Here is a 20,854-nt window from a genome sequence, read left to right as displayed (position 1 = left end):
AAATACTTGATGTTTAATTTGTCTTGTGACCTATGAGGTCGGACACGTATTGGATGCTGACCTGATACTTGTAAGATGTTCATAAAGACCGTATTCATGAAATGTCTAATTCAAAAAATGTTTATTGGATTTCTGACAAAAACATCTTTTTGTTACAAAATTGAAGCATAATTGCGTATACAAATCTTTATTATCAGTTCATATAATTCATAATTATATAATATATAATCTTTATTATCAGTTGACATACAAATTTTTTCTTACATTTTAAAAATTAAAAATTATATGTATTTTCTTATAACTATGCTATATAATTTTGTATATGTATTTGGGATTTCTCAACCTGGATGGTAATTTTTCTTTTACTTCTTAAGTAAGTTCCCTTTTATTCCTAAATATGAAAATGGAAAGAAAAAAAATATTCTCTACTTAAAATTGGCAACATATAATTTCTTGAAATATACTATTCAGTAGTATTTAGTGTGTCATAAACATGTACTCCATCACATTTTGCCTAATTATAGAATTATGACAATGTCAAAACAACCAATGAAGGAGTTGTGTGGGTAGTTCTACGTGTCACATAACCCAACCAAACACCCTGACGACACCGTTTGGGAGAGATCATCTAGAACCTTCCTTCTCTGAGTTTCTCTCTCATTCAAAGTAGAAGAACTAGAATAATCTGCCACCTTCCTCTAGAACCGACATCGTTTTCTTTTCTTTTGCCATTACAAGGACCAAAACCCTAAACCCTTCTCTTCTCAGAGATATAAAATCCCATCTCACCACCTTCTCGTCTCTTCATTTCCCTTCTGATCAATCTTCCATCCCGGCTATGGCTGCCGTGCTCCGCTCTCTCCGCCGCCGCGATGTCGCCTCCGCCACCTTCTCTGCCTACCGCTCGGTAGCACCTTCGCCTCTTCCATGCCTTCTTTTCATTATTTATATGATTACTTGTTTTGATGGCTGCTCCCTGTTACCTCGCTTTTCCGATTTGATTACTCTAGGCCTTATCTATTTCTGTTCCTTATGTTTTGTTTTGAGCTATTTATTTCTTCATTTTGATCAGGTTTTGCTCTAAATGTTTAGAATTTTAGATTTCTATTTGTTCGTTATTGAAATATTGAAATTCTTTATCTAGTGTTTTCCTGGTTGTGGGATATCGATGTGTCGCTGTGAAGAAACTTATGGTTAAGGAAGAACATAAACAGAAACATGACTCACCAACCCTTATGCTCTAGATCCTTGAATTTGCTTCTTTAGAAGCTGCGTTATGAATGTGATTTTTATGCAAAAGTTTTATACGGGTTACATATGCAGTTATTGTACTGGCTCGAGATTTTTCAAAATCTTCCGTGTTTTGTGGACTTCGTAGCTGCTCAATGATACTGCTTTTATAAATTATAACCTGTGTTTTTCATGAATCATGGCCTACTTTTCGAGCAATTCTTTAATTGTTTTATTCTACATCTAACCTTGAACCTCGTTGTCCTTTCTTTTAAATTTTCTTGGACTTCTGGGTACTCCAAGAAGTACTCGGGTTGTTGTCGTTGTTATGCCGTTGTCCATTTTGAGTTCTGTTCTGAATAATGTGTGGCAACTATAGTTTTGGAAGAAGATTTTTATTTTACTTTCGCATTGTTATGCAGTTGACGGGAAGCACTAAGCCAGCATATGTAGCTCAAAAGTGGTCTTGTTTGGCTCGACCATTCAGGTGTGATTTGTTGTAATGGTTTTGTAATAATCCTACTCATTTGGTGTTTATCAAAATTACTCACTGTGATTTCATCTTCACTGCAGTTCGAGACCTGCTGGAAATGATGTCATTGGTATTGATTTAGGTACAACCAATTCATGTGTTTCCGTCATGGAAGGAAAGGTAACAGTAATGCGTTTTCACTTTTGGATTGTTCGTTCGTGTATATATGTTAGTTGTGCTGACTCAAGATATATCTTTTCAGAACCCCAAAGTTATCGAGAATTCGGAGGGTGCTAGAACAACACCATCTGTGGTTGCTTTTAACCAGAAAGGGGAGCTGCTTGTTGGTACCCCAGCCAAACGTCAAGCCGTAACTAACCCGACAAACACTGTCTTTGGTACCAAGCGTCTGATCGGTAGACGCTTTGATGATCCTCAAACACAAAAAGAGATGAAAATGGTTCCGTTCAAGATTGTTAAGGCTCCAAATGGTGATGCGTGGGTTGAGGCTAATGGACAACAGTATTCTCCTAGCCAAATTGGTGCCTTTGTTCTCACCAAGATGAAGGAAACTGCTGAAGCTTATCTTGGAAAGTCAGTTTCGAAGGCGGTAATTACTGTACCGGCCTACTTCAATGATGCCCAGAGGCAGGCAACAAAAGATGCTGGTAGAATTGCAGGTCTTGATGTGCAGCGAATTATCAATGAACCCACTGCTGCTGCACTTTCATACGGGATGAACAACAAGGAAGGTCTCATTGCTGTTTTTGACCTTGGAGGTGGAACATTTGATGTATCCATCTTAGAAATTTCGAATGGTGTGTTTGAGGTATGCTGATTTATTTCTTCTACGTCTTCCATTCCTTCTTAACCTGTCAAAATGAATAATAGGACAAAATTGTACTGACAACATCTTCATATTAAGGTGAAAGCAACAAATGGTGACACTTTCTTGGGAGGAGAGGATTTTGACAATGCCTTGTTGGATTTTCTGGTGAACGAATTTAAAAGAACCGAGAGTATTGACCTTTCAAAGGACAGGCTTGCACTTCAGAGGCTTCGTGAAGCTGCTGAGAAAGCTAAGATAGAGCTGTCTTCAACATCTCAAACTGAGATCAACCTGCCTTTCATTACTGCTGATGCTTCTGGTGCTAAGCATCTGAACATAACATTGACTAGATCTAAGTTTGAGGCTTTGGTAAATCACTTGATTGAAAGGACCAAGGCACCCTGCAAAAGCTGCTTGAAGGATGCTAACGTCTCTATCAAGGATGTTGATGAGGTTCTTCTTGTTGGAGGGATGACTAGGGTACCTAAAGTCCAAGAGGTGGTTTTAAATATCTTTGGAAAATCTCCCAGTAAAGGAGTAAACCCTGATGAGGCAGTTGCCATGGGGGCGGCAATCCAAGGTGGTATCCTACGTGGAGATGTTAAAGAGCTACTACTCCTGGATGTAACACCGCTTTCTCTGGGTATTGAGACTTTGGGTGGTATCTTTACTAGGTTGATCAACCGCAACACTACTATTCCCACTAAGAAGAGTCAGGTAATCCTTAATTCTACTAGCGTTTTCTAAAGAAATTTCTTTCTAATTTAACATGGAAATCACACATATACAGTCAATATACACGAGGTTGATGAAATGTTGTTTAATTAAAGGCCCCCGTGAAGAATAGTGCATCTACCGTAATATATAGACAGTCAAGGTTTAAATATACAGGCTTTTTAACTTAGTACATGGCTATGTTGTTGAATCTTTTCTGACTTGTATCATTGTTTCAGGTCTTTTCAACTGCAGCTGACAATCAAACTCAGGTAGGTATCAAGGTGCTACAAGGTGAGCGGGAAATGGCTTCAGACAACAAAATGCTTGGAGAATTTGACCTTGTTGGTATCCCTCCTGCTCCCAGAGGTCTTCCTCAGATTGAGGTCACGTTTGACATTGATGCCAATGGAATTGTTACCGTCTCTGCCAAAGATAAGTCTACTGGGAAAGAACAACAAATCACCATTCGGTCATCTGGCGGACTCTCGGAAGATGAGATTGAAAAGATGGTGAAAGAAGCAGAGTTGCATGCCCAGAAAGACCAAGAGAGAAAAACTCTCATTGACATTAGAAATAGTGCTGACACAACTATTTATAGCATCGAAAAGAGTTTAGGTGAATACAGAGAGAAGATTCCCAGTGAAACGGCCAAAGAAATTGAGGATGCAGTTTCGGATTTGAGAAAGGCGATGTCAGGGGATAATGTTGATGAAATTAAATCAAAGCTTGACGCTGCAAACAAAGCTGTATCCAAAATTGGGGAGCACATGTCGGGTGGTTCTAGTGGTGGTTCCTCAGCCGGTGGTTCACAGGGTGGTGGTGACCAGGCTCCAGAGGCAGAATATGAGGAGGTCAAGAAGTGAGGCGAGTAAGGGTTTGCATCCCACTTATTCTTCTGATGTATTGTCTAGATCATAAATTAGAGAGATCAATCATCTTTTTTTTTTTTCATTTAGCATATGATATAAGGTTACTTATTTTTGTACTAAAGGTTGGAGTTCATTTTTTTACCTTGAGGCCTTTCCAATATGTAGTAGTATTATGCTATTTGAATGACGATATTCGAAGTTTTGGCTTCTCCTACTTTCCTCACTTATACTATGTTAGACGTTTTCTAGTAGAAATTGAAACTCGTATTCGTATTGACCAAAATTAATTTAGGTTAAATATGTAATTAGCTTTTAATAAATAAAAAGTACGCATTCACAATCAAAATTGGCTCGATTTGCATTCGTGGATTTATTTCCTAAATGGTACAATTCGTTTTGGTATTTTCTGAAAAAAATATTTTCATAATAGATAAGTTTCCCATAATAGATAACACAAGAGAAGTCGTTATCAAGTTTCACAAATTCTCTACAAAAACCGATTTTTGTAGTATTATAAGCACGACTTAAATACCTATTATGGAAATAAAATATTTTTTTCAGAAGAAATATCAAAACCAATTACACTATTTTGAGAAAAAATAAAACTGCATTGAGAAAAACCGTGGTGAGTATTGATCTATCAAAGTTTGATAAATTTTTAAAATTTTATTTTAAAAAATGTATATAGATATGAACTATTCTTTTAGTAAAGTATTTTACTCAAATACTTTTAGAATTTGTTTGAATCGGGTGGAAAATTGAGAGTAAAATGTGAAAAGAATTTGTTTGAATCGTAAAATGTGAGTGTTTGGATTAGGATATGATAAAGTGAATTTTTGAAGAAAGTTTATTGAGATAATATGATGGTTGTAAAATTTAAATTATTTTAAATACGATAAATTGTAAGATTACAAGTTTATGTAAGATTACAAATTTACCTTTATATATAAAATATTTTTATTAATTTTGTGCATATTTTTATTAATTAAAATAATTTAAAATTTCATCTATAAATAAGTAGTTAAATATAAAAAAATATAAAAATTAAATAAGTAGTTAAATATAAATATAATTTTATTATTTTATTAATTTAAATTAATTTTATTATTTAAATTAATTTATTTAAATAATTTTGATATTATTTATAATTTTTCTAAATTATATTATGTAATATATATATTATTATTAATAATAATTTTTATTATTAATATTATTATATGAAGGATATCATGGTTTTTTTATCTTATTTAATTTTCTTTCCTTTTTAATTATAAGAGGATGTAAATACTCTTAACTTTTTATAATTCTCATTCTCAATTTTCTACTCTTATAAAAGCAAACCAGGATGACATCTATTCAACCCACCCTCAATTTTCATCACCTCCAAAAGCAAACACACATTCAAAGTGTGTTCTTTCTCTAAAAAAAATTATAAACAAATTAAAGTTTGATTAAATAAAAAATAAGTAATTATTGAATAATTAGCTCCAAAACGTCGTGTCTTTTTCCATATTCTCTGTGGTTGAAAAAAAAACAGGGAAACAAAATGTTGTATTAATCTATTTATTCAATTTTATTTGTGTTTGGTAAAATAATTAACTTTTATTATATATTTTAGTTTCTCTCAGTGTCATCGGATTAAAGTAATATTTACACGTTAAAGACAAATATTTCATTTATTTTTAATTAAGTAGTTGGTTTTGAATTTACTATTGAAAAAAAAAACTAATTGGTGTAATATAATGAGTATGTTTGTTAATGTTGAAAAATTGCCTGTGAAAAAAAGCATAATCTGAAGGAAAAAAAAAACATAAAACTTAATTTCCCAATAAGAAAAAAAGTAATTTTTTTCTGCTTTTTTTTAAACAAGTTCTGAGGAATGTTAAAGTAGAGAGTATGAACCCATATTTCGTAATCATTTTTATTTCTATATAACTATTAGAAATTGATTTCTCATACTCTTTACCTTTAATTTTTTTCATAGTTTCTCTTCATTTTATATTTCAATTTTTCTTCATTTAACGCAGACATAAAATATCTCTGATTTTAAATTTAAAATTCTTAAATAAGATTTTAAATTCAAATAAAATTATATATATATATTAATATGCAAAATAATAATCATTACGTGACTGTGTATCATGGTTACTGAACCTATTGGTTGAGTATTTTTCTTTAAATCCACGTGTTAAGTTTCTAGTGGTGGATAATAATGTGAGACAAAGGTTTTCAAAGCTTCTGTTTGGTTGTGAAAAAAAAAACAAATATAAAAAAAACGAAATTGTTTGTTTCAAATAAATAGTAAAAAAAACAGAAAATATAAATGTAGTTGCGTTTGTTTTAAAAGAAAAGGAAAATAATGAAAATAGGAATTATAATGTTATGCTAATCTATCCTTGTTTTTTTTTTTCTTTTAAATTTCTTATATATTTACTTGATAATTAAAAAAATTATTATTCTTTTAGCTTGATGGATGCTAAATGGATATGATCTGCCATATATATATATATATATATATTTATGTATGTATATATGTTTTTTTTAAGGCTCTCAGTATAGAGAAAAAAAATTAATTCTTTTACAATTTATAATTATTATTCTGTATATAATTTTTTTAAATATTTATTTTTTTAAAATTAGAAAACGCGACTTAAAAAGTAATATTTTATTTTTATCGCACTCTCAATTAACACACATAATATTTATTTTATATCAATTAGTTGTAATTTCACATATTATTCCTGTAACTAGAAAAAAAAAGTCTCTTATATTTATTTATTGTTATTTTATGCAAAAGAAATTTCATAAAATAAAAGGAGTATTTCGAAATAAAGAAATAAATAAAAAGAGTCCGACATGGCAGAAAGCATAGACTTGAATATCATTAGCGTTGTTGGGAGAGAAGCGAGAGTGAGAGGTTTAAGAATCGAAACGGACCCTAACCCTAACCTAAACCCCACAACGACGCCGTCTTTCGCCGCAAAACCAATGGGTAGTAGCAGTAAGAAGAGGAGCTCCGTTGCGGAGGAGCAAACCCTCGCCACCGACGATTCTCCCAAACCGCTCAACAAGAAATCTAAGAACACTGCCGCCTCCGGTGATGGCCAGCAAGAGCCTTCAGTCAAGCCAATGGAGAGGAAGAAGAAGCGCAAAGCCTTGGACAAAGGGCGCCGTCTTACGTCATCACAGCCGCAACCCGAGCCTGTAGCTTCCGAATCCAAACCAGTTCCTAGTACTGCGGGCGGCGCTCTCCCGGAGTTCCACATTGGTGTGTTCAAGGACCTGGCGGGGGCATCCGAGGCGGCGAGGGAAGCCGCTGCGAAACAAATGGTGACGGAGTTGAAGGCGGTTCAGGACGCCTATGATGCGCGTGAGGAGAAGGAGAATGACGAGGGAGGATTCAAGTTGGAAGCGGATAAAGATGATGGATTGGATAATTGTGCTCCGTCTGTGAGATACGCTGTTCGTAGGCTCATTCGCGGTGTTTCGTCGTCCAGAGAGGTTTGTGGTATTGTGTATTGTTGCTCTTTTTTGGGCATTGGAGTGTTGGAACTAGCTTTGTGTTTTATTTTAAATATACGAATGGGTGCTTTATGTTTCAAAGATTTTTTTGGTACCCCATTGTGTCGTGTTTTCTAACGTTTAGATGATAAGCGTTCTGTTAAATTGTTTGAAGGCTATGTTTTAAGCTTTTAAATGAAAGAAGCATGGATGAATGTTCAGACTACTGTATTTGAAACGCTGTTTAGAGGTAGCATGGATTATATATAAGGCATTTTGTTGCAACTTTTATTTAGAAAGAGATCTCACGATATTTGATTATCGTTTCTCTCTCCGAACTGTGTCAGGAAAATATTGCTGATCATGTTTAATTTTTTATCTTTATGTTGATTGTATAGGTTTTTTCTGGAATTAGTAAAATCTGCTCGTTGACGCTGGAAGTTTGCTTGCTGATTTGTTGCTTAAATAACACTTTTTTTTATTTCCTTTTCAGTGTGCGCGACAAGGCTTCGCTTTAGGTTTAACTGTTTTAGCTGGCACTCCTAACATTAAGATTGACTCATTCCTTAAACTTGTAGTCAATTTGCTGGAAGTAACTTCATCAATGAAGGGCCAGGTAAGAAATCAGTTTCATGGTTATTTTGTTTTGGAACATTTAGCATGATAAGTGTTATATTGCATATTCTTGTGAAACTGCAGGAAGCAAAAGATTGTCTATTGGGGCGCTTATTTGCTTATGGTGCTCTGGCTCGATCAGGAAGACTTACAAAGGAGTGGAATATAGATAAAAACACTCCTTACATAAGAGAATTTATCACTGTACTTATCTCCCTTGCAAATAAAAAGCGGTACTTGCAAGAGCCTGCTGTTTCAATAATATTGGACTTGGTTGAAAAGGTTTGTATATCAATTAGAGTTGAAAAGGTTTCAATAATTTTGAGAATTTTGCCTATAAAATGAGTATGTTTTGATTGGTTTGGGTTTCAATTAGTCATGACATGATCATTCTTTATTTACATTCCGCAAAAGGATTTTTGCATCCACCCATATACATGTGTAAACTTTGTGGGGGGGGGGGGGGATTTTCTATATTGTGCTAGTAAATATAGCTGTAATATTGTGAAAGGAGCCTTTTTATGGGATATTTTGGTTATTTCTAGGACTAAATTGCTTGTGCTTTTATGTCAGATTCATGGATATTTTGTATGATATTGTGCAATTTCTTCTGTGTCTCAGGCTTTTGTTATTCTCCTTTTGCTGCTATTTAATGATTCACAAATATTTCTACCCTTGGCATGGTATACGTACATGCAAGTGCATAGGTCCTCATAGGCACTTGGAAACAGCCACTTGCGTTGTTGGAAGTGTCTAGGATACAAGTATATCATTTTCTGATAGGGTCATCCGCGAACCTTGAAATTCTGTCATTGGTCATTTGTTATACAGTGTGTTATTTGACTAATTGTCACCGTACTTGCTTGTTATTCTGAAACTCACTTTACACTGCTACAGGCTATATGTTTGATCTCTTAGGCCTTATTATATCAAGGCTATTGCTTATTACATATTTTATTATTGTAGTTGCCCGTTGAAGCAGTGGTGAATCATGTTCTTGAAGCTCCAGGGCTACAGGAGTGGTTTGAAGCTGCTATTGAAGTAGGAAATCCTGATGCTTTGTTCCTTGCTTTAAAACTTAGAGTGAAGATTTCTATTGACAGCTCCATATTTGGAAAGTTACTGCCAAATCCGTTCAGCTCTAGCCAGCTTTTCTCTGCCGATCACTTGTCCTCCCTAAGTAATTGCTTGAAGGTAGATTATATGCATTCATCAATGTGTGGTCAATATTCTTTTGGATAAAGTAATTAAAAGAAATTCTCACGTATTTTTTGAATTTGGCAGGAATCAACATTTTGTCAACCTCGGGTTCATAGTGTTTGGCCAGTTTTGATAAATATTCTATTACCTAATACTATTTTGCAATTAGAAGATGCAGCATCAGCTTCAAATTCATTAAAGAAACACAAAAAGAGTCGAAAATCCAGCTCTTCTGATGAAGAGATTGCTAGGAATCTTCAGTCTTTTTGTGAAATTATTATTGAAGGATCCCTTCTCTTCTCATCTCATGACCGGAAGCACTTAGCTTTTGATATTCTGTTTCTTCTTCTCCAAAAGCTGCCTGCATCTTTACTTCCAGTTGTTCTGTCAAATAAAGTTGTTCAGTGCATGGTAGATGTACTATCAGCAAAAAACACGTGGTTGTATAAAGTAGCTCAGCACTTTCTTAAACAGTTGTCAGATTGGGTGGGGGATGACGATGTCAGAAGAGTTGCTGTTATAGTGGCTATTCAGAAGCACAGCAATGGAAAATTTGATCGCGTAACACGAACAAAACATGTTAAAGATTTCATGTCACAGTTCAAAACTGAACCTGGTTGCATGCTTTTTGTTCAGAACTTAATTAACCTGTTTGTGGATGAAGGTAATGCTGTGGAGGAACCTTCAGATCAGAGTCAAACCACAGATGAAAATTCTGAAATAGGATCTATTGAGGATAAGGATTCTCCTAGGACCAATGGGAATTCTGACTCTTTGAAGAGTTGGGTAATAGAATCCCTTCCCAGTATTTTAAAATTCTTGAAGCTAGATGATGAAGAGAAGTTCCGAGTACAGAAAGAAATCTTGAAGTTTCTGGCTGTTCAGGGTCTATTCACTGCTTCTCTTGGCTCTGAGGTAACTTCGTTTGAGTTACAGGAGAAATTCAGGTGGCCAAAATCCCCCACATCGAATTCTCTTTGCAAGATGTGTATAGATCAGCTGCAATTGTTATTGGCAAATGCTCAGAAAGGGGAGGGCCCTCGTCCCGTCGCTAATAGCACCGAGCCAAATGATCTTGGTTCATACTTCATGAAGTTCTTTGGCACCTTTTGCAACATTCCTTCAGTTTCCCTCTTCCGGTCTTTAGATGATGTGGATCAAAAGGCAGTAAAAAATTTGCAGGCAGTGGAAGCAAGATTATCAAAAGAGGTAATGATGCCTGTGACCGACTATTGATGCTTAGACAAAAGATAATGTGTTCCTAATTTTTTTCTCACTATGATGAAAGCTTGGTAATTCCATGTGCTAATGAATATTGTTGTATGTGTGAGAATCCACGAAATCTTCAAGTCGAATAGGATGGTGTTTTGTTGTTAGTTGTCTTGCCTTATGTAAGGCTTCCTACGCTCCCTGTATTTTGTGCTTTTCTTGTTTTAGACTTTTTTATACTTATATGATTGTTTCCCAAGATCTGGTATATTTTGCTTCTTAGTGTCTCTGAGCAGACTAGCTGAAAGTCGGGTCGGTTTGTGTTTATTGTTAGTCATGCTTTACATGAAAAGTTAGGAATATGAAAGATAGAAACACCAATACGTTCCTTGCAATTTACATGGTGAGAATACGAAAGTTGTTGAATCTGATAAACAAACACAGAAATAGGAAAAATAACTGGATGATGGTACACCTTAGATACTGGTTATTTTTATGTGAAATTTGCATACGTAATTTCTTATAAGCGTGTTTTACTGTCTGTGTGTTTCTGTATTTGTACCATGAAATAATTTAATTTATTAAATATATATATTTAAAATTAAATATTCTTCTCTTTTATATTTTGTGGTCAGGAAAGGAGCCTTGATTGTAGCATCAATGCTAATAGATTGCATGCACTGAGATACTTGCTCATCCAGCTGCTTCTGCTAGTACTTCTTTCTCCAGGGGAGTACTCGGAAGCTGCATCTGAACTTATTATTTGTTGTAAGAAGGCCTTTTCTGGTTCTGATCTTCCTGAATCCTCTGGAGAAGAAGATGTGGAGTCTGATGATGCTCCTGAATTGATGGACGTTCTTGTGGATACATTACTCTCTCTGCTTCCACAATCATCACCTCCTATGCGATCTTCCATAGAACAGGTTATGATGAAAAATGGGTGTTTATCTTTAACAACTTTCATTGAATTGGTTATGATGAAAAATGTGGTGTTTATCATTTACAACTTTCATTGAAGAGGTTATGATGAAAAATATATTTTACAACTTCACAGTTGTACATCAAGTAGATTAGAATAACACATTGTATTACCTCAGTGCATACGCATACTATGCATCTTAACATTGTGCTAAGAGGACCACATAAACCTTTACCTAGGACCATGTATGGAAAGTGTAAATTTCATGTTTGGGGATAGTGATTCTTGATTTTGTTTTTAATAGGACAGTTCAGATGTTCAGGTATTCAATTAAAAATGGAAAGTATGTGGTCAAACTTCTCCCCAATTTAAACACCTAATGCAGCTTCCTCTAGATTTCTGTTTTTCTTAGTCATGCAGTAACCATAAAATCTAAAAGCAGCATTTGCAAGTCTTGATGAATTTTTTCACCTTGTTGATGCCAGTTATGATTATTGAACTGTCTATTGTTGATTGAGGCCATTGTTCCAGTATTATATCCCCACATCAAATAGCTTTACCTGCTTGGTATTTGCTTGTCTTGAATGAAATCTTGAATGGATGATATGGACATGCTAATCGGTATAATGAATGCAATCTTAGTTGGGTATGGGTTTCGAACTTGTGATGTAGATTTGTTTGAGATGGATTGACTATTGTGCTTTCTTAGGAGATTTGTTGGAAGATAATGTCCTTTAAGAAGGCATAGTTGTCTTTGGCTGGACTTGTAATTTTAATTTGACCTAGATATCATGTCTTATCTACTGGCTTTCTATTTATCTAACATGGCTCTATGTGTAGGTATTTAAATATTTTTGTGGTGATATCACTGATGATGGACTGATGCAAATGTTGCGGGTCATTAAGAAACAGTTAAAGCCTGCTAGACACCCAGATACAGCAAGTGCAGATGATGATGAGGATGATGATGACTTCATCAATATTGAAGAGGAAATTGATCAAGCTGAGACAGGTGAAACAGGTGAGAGTGATGGGCAGACAGATGACTCTGAGTCAGTAGTTGAGGTGGAGGAGGCTGACCATGACCATTCTGAAGCTTCTGATGATGATTCTGATAGTGGGATGGATGATGATGCTATGTTCAGGATTGATACATATCTTGCCCAGATGTTTAAAGAAAAGAAAAATCAAGCTGGAGGAGAAACCGCCCATTCCCAGCTTGTGTTGTTCAAACTTCGAATCCTTTCATTGTTGGAAATTTTCCTTCATGAAAATCCAGGTAAGAATACATTGCTTATATTATTTTTCACTTCTTGGGTTAACTTTATTCTCAGAGCACTACTATTCTCCTGTTGTATATACATATATATAGTAAGAAAAGCTAAAAAATAAAAAGTGCTAATTTACATTTTGCTGTAAACAGTTTTAAATTGCCATGCATTCTTAAATATGTAAATTGGGAGTCAAAAGAATGAAGAGCATTATTGATCATCAGACAGGCTTTTTGGAGGGGTTCAATAGTTTCTGACAAGCTTTTAAAGTTTCCTTCTTCTAGTGTATTGCTCAATTTGTCATGGTGTTTTGCTACTCTACAGGCAAGCCTCAGGTTCTTTTGGTCTACTCAAATCTGGCTCAGGCTTTTGTTAACCCTCACACAGCTGAAGTTAGTGAGCAGCTTGGACAGCGTATATGGGGAATATTACAAAAGCAAATATTTAAAGCAAAGGATTATCCTAAAGGTGATGGAGTCCATTTGTCCACTCTTGAATCTCTGTTAGAAAAAAGTCTGAAACTGGCTTCAAAACCATTTAAAAGACAGAAGTCTGCATCAAAGCAATCAGCTGCCTCGAACAGACAAAAGATGGTTTCGTCTCTTGCCCAAACCTCGACCTTCTGGATTTTGAAAATTATTGATTCAAGGAATTTCTCTCAGTCTGAATTGGAGAGGATTATTCAAATTTTCCGCGACGTACTTGTGGGGTATTTTGAAAGTAAGAAATCTCAAATCAAATCTGGATTTTTGAAAGAAATATTTCGAAGACGACCATGGATTGGACATGGTGTATTTGGCTTTATTTTGGAGAGGTGTGGAAGTGCAAAGTCAGATTTTCGACGAGTGGAGGCTCTTGATTTGGTAATGGAAATAATGAAGTCGCTGACATCAGGGAACAGTGATGAACAGAATGCATCGAAGAAGACTCTTAAGAACAGTTTGGATAAACTATCGCGTCTAATGAAAGAATTAGCGACTAATGTGCCAAGTAAAGCGGCAAGGCGAACAGAGGTACACAAGTTTTATGTAAAGGCTTTGGAGATGTTGTCTAAGCATAACCTCACCAAACATTTTCTTAAAGCTTTGGCACCTGATACCGAAGCTGCGCTTGAGGCTCAACTTGGTGAGCAGTTCATTACTTTGAAGAAGCTGGAAAAGTAAACATTCACAATTAAGAATTGCCTCCACAGCCCGACTCAAGTTTTTTGCTGTATTGCCACACTCCACAGATGAAAAAACAAGTTGGAAAATACAGCGCCGTTATGAAAAGCAATTCCTGAGAATTCATTCTGCGCCACTTGTATGGTGAAAACGGTGCTACGAACACCCTTAAGGTGTTTGCAGTAAGAAATTTTGGTTAAACTTTTATAATTGTTTAATAGTTGTTATTTTTGTTTGTCTTTTGGACGTGTTATGGATTTTGTAAACTTATTTATTTATGAGTGGTGAAAGAGTTTATGGTTTTAAATTTTATTGTCTCTCGATAATCTCCCGCGACTTCTTCTTCTTGTTTTGCATTTGTGTTGATATATATATATATATATATATATATATATATATATATATATATATATATATATATATATACTCCACAATTATTCATTTAGTTAAGAATTTGGCATCCATTGCCGGGGGGTGCTACATATTCTCTGGGCAAAACACAGACAGTACTACCATGTCCATTATTACTTGTTGTGATATAATGTTTTTAATATTCAAGCCTGTGCTTGCTTGGTACATTAAGATATGAAAAATGAGTACATAAAAATGAGAAATTAATGGTCCTTTTAATTTAACACACCCAAAACTTGAAATGCACAATGAACAAAAAAGCCTTTTTCAAAGGATGTTGTTCCATTCTATTTACTTTTGTAATGTGTACAAGGTAAACTCAAAAAACACTAATTCTCTCGGATCTATTCCTAATCTTTAACGATTCTATCCTAGAATTTTCACCACATTTAAGCCTACTTTCTGGCCTACAGATTGTTTTGACAATTACTTCAGTTTCGAAATCATTTGTACAACTATGCCACCAAATCCTGGAGCAAGTGGTCAACGCCACAATCCAACTGTTACTACTACCAAAACGAACCCACAAACAACGGCCACAATCCCTGAAAATAAACATAATCACAAATTTAGTCTAACATACCATAACGTCACAAACACTAACACAAACTGGAATAAAGCCTTGTGTTGAGCATACCTCGTGCATGTAATCAAGCGCCCTCAAAGGAAGCAAATAAAGCAGCCACTTTCTTTATTAGCCTACCCCACATGATCAGTTGATCATCATGTTCCAAAATCACAAAGGGTGGACTGCTACAAATGCCCATTGTCTGCTTCAGAATCGCTCCCCGAGGAACTACCTGAATCCGAATCTGCAATTGCGATTAAACATTAGCATTTCTTTCACCGGAAAACATGGCTTCACATGCACAAACCAAAGGCTATACTGAGAGCAAGTGAATACCACTCGACGATGAGGAGTCACTGCTTGAACTGCCTGAGCTACTAGAACTACTACTGGCACGCCCTCCACCAACATCTTTATCTTTCTCAATCTCCACAGGGGGGAACATACTCATTGGCATCTCGTCTCCAATGTCAATATCCTCTTCCCCTGCTTCTACTTTCTTTGACTTCTTCATCTCAACTGCACTCCCATCAATCTTCTCGCTAGCAGCCAATTCCTGTCAATTGAATGGTACAAAAAAATCAACAGAGTTAATATCCCATTCAACCCAAATGTCAATGTCTAGGCAAATTATGCAAGTCATTGAACAAAAAAAGTGAGGTAGATAATTTACCCCATTCCCTCTGCTAGACTGCTCATTGTTGTTGTTCATATTGCCCATCAATGCCTGCCTCTTAATCTTGCTAACCATCTTCTTATAATTAGTCACCAACCGATCAAGTTCCCAAAGGGTCTCTGTGTCAACAGCCTCAATATCTAGCTCGATCTCATCCCCATCCTGCTTCAAATGCCCGTTCCTCCTCCTTATGATCTGCACCACCTGTTCCATTTTCTCTGCTGGCAAACTCTGCAGTCCTAATCCAAGCTTGTGTTTCTCTTCAAGACTCATCTCCCTCTTGTTGGGGTCCTTAGCCTTCGGCTTCGGTTGTTTCAAAGGCTTCACAGGAGGGGCTCGCATTGGAGATGGCGTGCGCACCGGAGACTGCAGCAATGGAGGGTTTGATGAACTTGCAGGGGGTTGCGGAGGCTCTTGTTGCAATTTCGCAGGAGGGATCGGATTCTCCTTCTTCTTCACCCTCTCCGGCGGCTCAACGTGGCTCCAAGAACTGGCCTGCAATTCCTCATCGTAATCTTGATCTTGTCTGATCCAACCATCAGATTTGTCACGCATCGGCCGATACAGCTCCTCAAACCTCATCAGAAGCTGCTCCGCCATGGTGTATACGTCATGACCCTTAGGGTTATAAGTCAGAGCATTCTTGAAAGTTAACCTCACATCAGCAGCGAAATCCGAAGGCGTGGAGTACACGCTCTTAGAGAGATTCGACTTCACAGTACCCAGATCCATAGGTTGCTTAATTATATCATAGTAATCGTGGAGACCCATTCCAACAACATCGACAGGAACATTGAAGATCCACCCATGTTTGTGTTTCATCAGCTTCTGCAAAATCTGCGAACAACTCTTCATCGTGTTCCCAACTTCCGAATGTGACCGTTTCATTTCCTTCACGGAATTCAACGGTAAGGGTCGCTTGTTGCCGGAAACCTTTTTGCTTGACGGTTTTTTCATGTGGCCGTTGGAGCTCTGCCCAGGCTGTAACTCGCCAGATTCCATTCGATTCCTGCACTTGCGAACCTGTTCAAGCTCCGATACGAGGCGATTTTTTATGTCGTTGAGCTCCTTCTTTGTGCACGAAGAGATGCTGAAGCACACGTATTGAGAGTGACTTACGCCCGCGTCGTTCGATCGCCGATTGATAGAAGAAGCATCGTCGGACGCCGATTGGGTCCTTTTGCTATTTGCTAATTTAGGATTAGAATTAGGGTTAGGGTTAGAGAAAGGTACTTTTCCCATGAATCCAGCCCCACCGCCTCTATGCTGTGGCCAATTAGGTTCGTTCCGGTTAGCAAGGACGGCGGAAGCCATAGAAGTGCGAAATCACGGCCGTCCGGTGAGATTCCACCGTCTCTCCGGCGTGAACTCTCCAATGTGGGTCGAACAACGCATAGGTCAGCGGTGAACTGGGAATCACGCGCGACCAGTACCTTCACGCGCTGTCGGAAACCCTCACGCACCGCCGGCAGAGACACTAATTTGAAAGAGAAAACCGGAAAGTTTAGACGTAGCGTTTAGGGTTTGTAGCTCGGGTTACCCTAATCTGTGCGAGGAATGAAAGGGGCAAGAGCCGCTTCTTAAAGGCAATGAGATCTGCCCGTGGGTGCTCCGGGAAGCTCTATCCACCGTTCATTCGTTCTTGATTCATCATCTGACGGATCATATTTTTTTCTCAGCTGTCCCAAAAGCTGACCGCAAGATCTGGCACAGAGGGTGGTGATTTCTTTATTCTTCCACGTGTTGCATTCTGGACCGGTAGATGGAGGAGGTCCGTTTTTTATTTGGATTTGAGTTTGAAATGCATTTAGAGTGAATGTGTTGTGCATTTAGGGTTTGACAGTGGATTGGGCCCACATTGGTGACGTGGATAGAGGCCAAACTGGCGTTTCCAGCGTGTGGGAGGGAAGTTACGCGCAGCGCGTGGTTACCAGGAAAACGCGTGTCAGTGTGAAGGGTATTATAGGAAATTATGTTTCATTTCGAAGAAGACTTGTTCTTTGATTCTTATGTTTTCACCTAATTATAATATCACCCACATTGCTACTTTTTATTATTTTTTGGACTATCATTTTTCTTTCTCACACAAAAATAAAAAATAATCTAACTCACTTATCAATTTAGAACCTGTCAAATCTCAAAAAATGCATACTCAATTTTACTATCTCATTTATTTATTTAAGAAAATATTCAAACATTTCATATTATTTCAATTTTAAAAACTATCTTCAAAATCAAGGTGTCAAAAAACTAAACTCTCAATTTAATCATTAAAAAATATTATTATCAATTATTTTAATTAATTATAGAGATGCCTCTCATTATAAGAGACTGAAAAAAGGATTTTTTGTTCCAGTGATATTAAAATTCAGGTGCCACTTTTTTTTCTTGGTTTTAAGATCTGTAGGAGAATTTTAACATTTTATATAACTAAAGTTGTCTTAAACAAATATTTTAACATATAGATTGTATTACAATCTATATAAATAATTATTTAAGTATATAAAGTATATTTGAAATGAATAATTTAAATTGTTATATAATGTTATGGTTAATTGACTATGGTTTTCTCTAAAAAATATTGAAAATCAATTTAGAGACAAAGTGCAAGTAAAATATTAATAAAATGAATACTATAGATAATAATAATAATAATTTGAGATGATTGAGAAGGAAATGTTTATGCCTTAGGTTGATAGGGGTGTGGTGAAATGTACATTTAAATGATAAAACAAAAAGAAAAAAAAAATCAAGAATGTGTAATTGAAAAAAACAAAGACTACGGGTCAAATACTTATACATTAATAAATTGTATATGTTACTTATTTAACATTTAAAAAATAATTTAAGTTCTTATACAAATTATGTCAATCTCTTCTAGATTTTACAAAATAAAGAGATGTATTCGGATTAAAAGTTTATATAAAAACTAAAAAATAAATTATTTAACAAGTAAATAAAAGAATATTTATGTTACATATCATCCTGTAATTTTAATAAACTTGTTTTACAATTTAAATAACAAACCTTATATTTTCTTTATCAATTATCGTATTTTTATACAATGCCAATAATCAGGTTAATTTTTTAAGATTTCATTCATATCACTCAAAGTGTTTTAATTAGACCAAAACTATATAATACAATATTTGTCTAGTTTTGCATAAAAATAAGGAACTAAGTGTAATTGCTACTCTTTTTTTCTCATTGACCAATTAGACTATGTGTAGTACATAATCAAACTACCTATACAATTGCTAGTTTTGATGTTTTTTTAATATGACTTAACTTATCTATTAACCAATTAAACATAGTTATTGTGAAAAATGGATTTTATCTGAAATAACCCTTTTTAGATAGTTTTGTTGTATAAATTTATCCACAAAAAATATTTAACTATAGAAATTTCTGAATGAAAAGCAATTCATAAATCATGGAGTTGTCTAAAATTAAAGGTCAAAGAGAACAATACTTCTATTAGTGATAAATCCAATTTATTTTATGTTTGGAATAATTGCTCTAGAATGTGTATTTTATTTTTTATTGTATTTGGCTAATTGTTTTGCTGGTGTCATGTAAAAGACATAATGAGACATTGGTGGAAGTTATGGACGTTTTACCAATAATTTAGTTCTAATAAAATTTATTTTTCCTTTTTTTCAAAAATATATCAAAAGTAATATACATTAATTTTGTAATAAATGTCTCCTTACAGCAACAAAATCTACAAATATATGCTTTTATAGATACTGCATATGTGACCAAAGCTAATAAATGTTAAAGTAGAGATGGAAAATTCTCTAATAGGCCAATAAATAAGAAGATTAATAGTTTTAGAAATATGTTGTCTTGCCAAATTATACAGCTTTGTTAATTGTAAAATAGGCAATATAAGTTCATTACTTTTAGAAATTTATGACATTACCAAATTAGATTACTTAAAAAATTAAACTCATTCAATTAAACTGCTAATACAATTGTTCTAATTATAATACCCACATTTTGGATAAAGAACAAGAAAATAAATGTGAATTGAGTTTTGTGTGAATTTCTAAATATGTAACTTTAATGGTAATTATTCTTATAAAATATAAAATATGTGTGGAGAGTATATTCAACTAAATCTCATATGTTTTTTTAATTAATAATTTCAGTTACTTGATCTTCTTTTTCAGCAACTTCGTATTCTTTTTTTACAACAATAGGGTGTGTGTTATCAACCTCTTGGTATGATGATTCAAAGGGTGGAGATACCTATAGGAATTTACTTATGTTTAAGTCGGTTTTGGTTCTTAAATATTTATTAATTATCTAACTATTGAATTAAATGCATTGTTATTTATACTAATCAATAATGGACTTAATGGATCTATTACCTTTTTTTCACTTTAGAATAGGTCCACTAATTAAGTTTTATTTTATAATTTTGACTTTAGTTAATAATTAATATTTTTTTTTGCTATATTTATGTGTCACTACTTTAAGAAATACATTAAGCACAATTTAATAAGTCATTCGATCTTTCGACCTATCAATTTTTTAAGTTAGTTTTTAAATTGGGTGGAAATGTTTGGATTGAAGATACTTCTTCTTGTTACTTTATGATATATTGGCATTAGTTTAATAATAAAATAAATGAATTGTCTTAAAAAAATTAAATTTTTATTTTCACTTATTTTACATGCAATAATTTGCTTGAAAATGGATTAAGGTAGTATCAAGAGAAGTTGAACCACCTTATCATAGTATTTAAAGCAAAACAAGTATGTCCATGTTATATATGGAGAAATAAAATTTTGTATGAATCCTCTCAACCATAACAAAGAAAAGTTACCTTATAAATTGAATACATTTTTTTTATTTCAAATTTACAAAGTAAGTGACTTGAAAAAGATAAAGAAAACTAACCACATGTAATATACACACTTTTATAAAATTTATAAAAAGTAATTTTTATGATTAGTACCAATAATTCTAAAAAATTAAGGTAGAAATTATAAATTATTTTTAATAAATAAGTTATAATAAGTAGTGTAACAAAACATGATTAACTTTGATATCATATTAGGACATATGGTCAATTCTAACTCATTATTACAAAATCAACATCTTATAAGATAAGAGTTATCCCATTTATATACTATAAATTAACATTCCTATTTCAATGAGATCTTTAAACATTTATAGTCCTAATTTTAAATTTA

At 34.6% G+C, this 20,854-nt stretch overlaps 3 protein-coding genes across 3 annotated transcripts; 2 read left to right on the top strand and 1 right to left on the bottom strand.

Moving 5' to 3' along the window:
* Positions 1–460: 460 nt before the first annotated feature.
* Positions 461–4,326, top strand: LOC137832728 (heat shock 70 kDa protein, mitochondrial). The gene is made up of 6 exons (XM_068641043.2): positions 461–907; positions 1,653–1,717; positions 1,804–1,882; positions 1,965–2,531; positions 2,628–3,248; positions 3,485–4,326. Exons 1-6 carry the CDS (start codon positions 839–841, stop codon positions 4,109–4,111), a joined length of 2,028 nt encoding a protein of 675 aa, XP_068497144.2. The 5' UTR covers positions 461–838; the 3' UTR covers positions 4,112–4,326.
* A 2,635-nt stretch (positions 4,327–6,961) lies between these two features.
* Positions 6,962–14,302, top strand: LOC137832729 (DNA polymerase V family). The gene is made up of 8 exons (XM_068641044.2): positions 6,962–7,618; positions 8,112–8,234; positions 8,318–8,515; positions 9,200–9,427; positions 9,518–10,642; positions 11,278–11,565; positions 12,402–12,840; positions 13,157–14,302. Exons 1-8 carry the CDS (start codon positions 6,974–6,976, stop codon positions 13,993–13,995), a joined length of 3,885 nt encoding a protein of 1,294 aa, XP_068497145.2. The 5' UTR covers positions 6,962–6,973; the 3' UTR covers positions 13,996–14,302.
* Positions 14,303–14,669: 367 nt separating this feature from the next.
* LOC137832730 (transcription factor GTE7) lies at positions 14,670–17,202 on the bottom strand. The gene is made up of 4 exons (XM_068641045.2): positions 15,648–17,202; positions 15,311–15,530; positions 15,044–15,218; positions 14,670–14,951 (listed from the first exon to the last, which is right to left on the bottom strand). Exons 1-3 carry the CDS (start codon positions 16,962–16,964, stop codon positions 15,160–15,162), a joined length of 1,596 nt encoding a protein of 531 aa, XP_068497146.2. The 5' UTR covers positions 16,965–17,202; the 3' UTR covers positions 14,670–14,951; positions 15,044–15,159.
* Between the last annotated feature and the right edge of the window lie 3,652 nt (positions 17,203–20,854).

This window comes from Phaseolus vulgaris, chromosome 6 (genome assembly GCF_051622355.1).
Source record: "Phaseolus vulgaris cultivar YP4 chromosome 6, ASM5162235v1, whole genome shotgun sequence".
NCBI lineage: Eukaryota > Viridiplantae > Streptophyta > Magnoliopsida > Fabales > Fabaceae > Phaseolus > Phaseolus vulgaris.
This window is presented reverse-complemented; position numbering and strand designations above follow the sequence as displayed.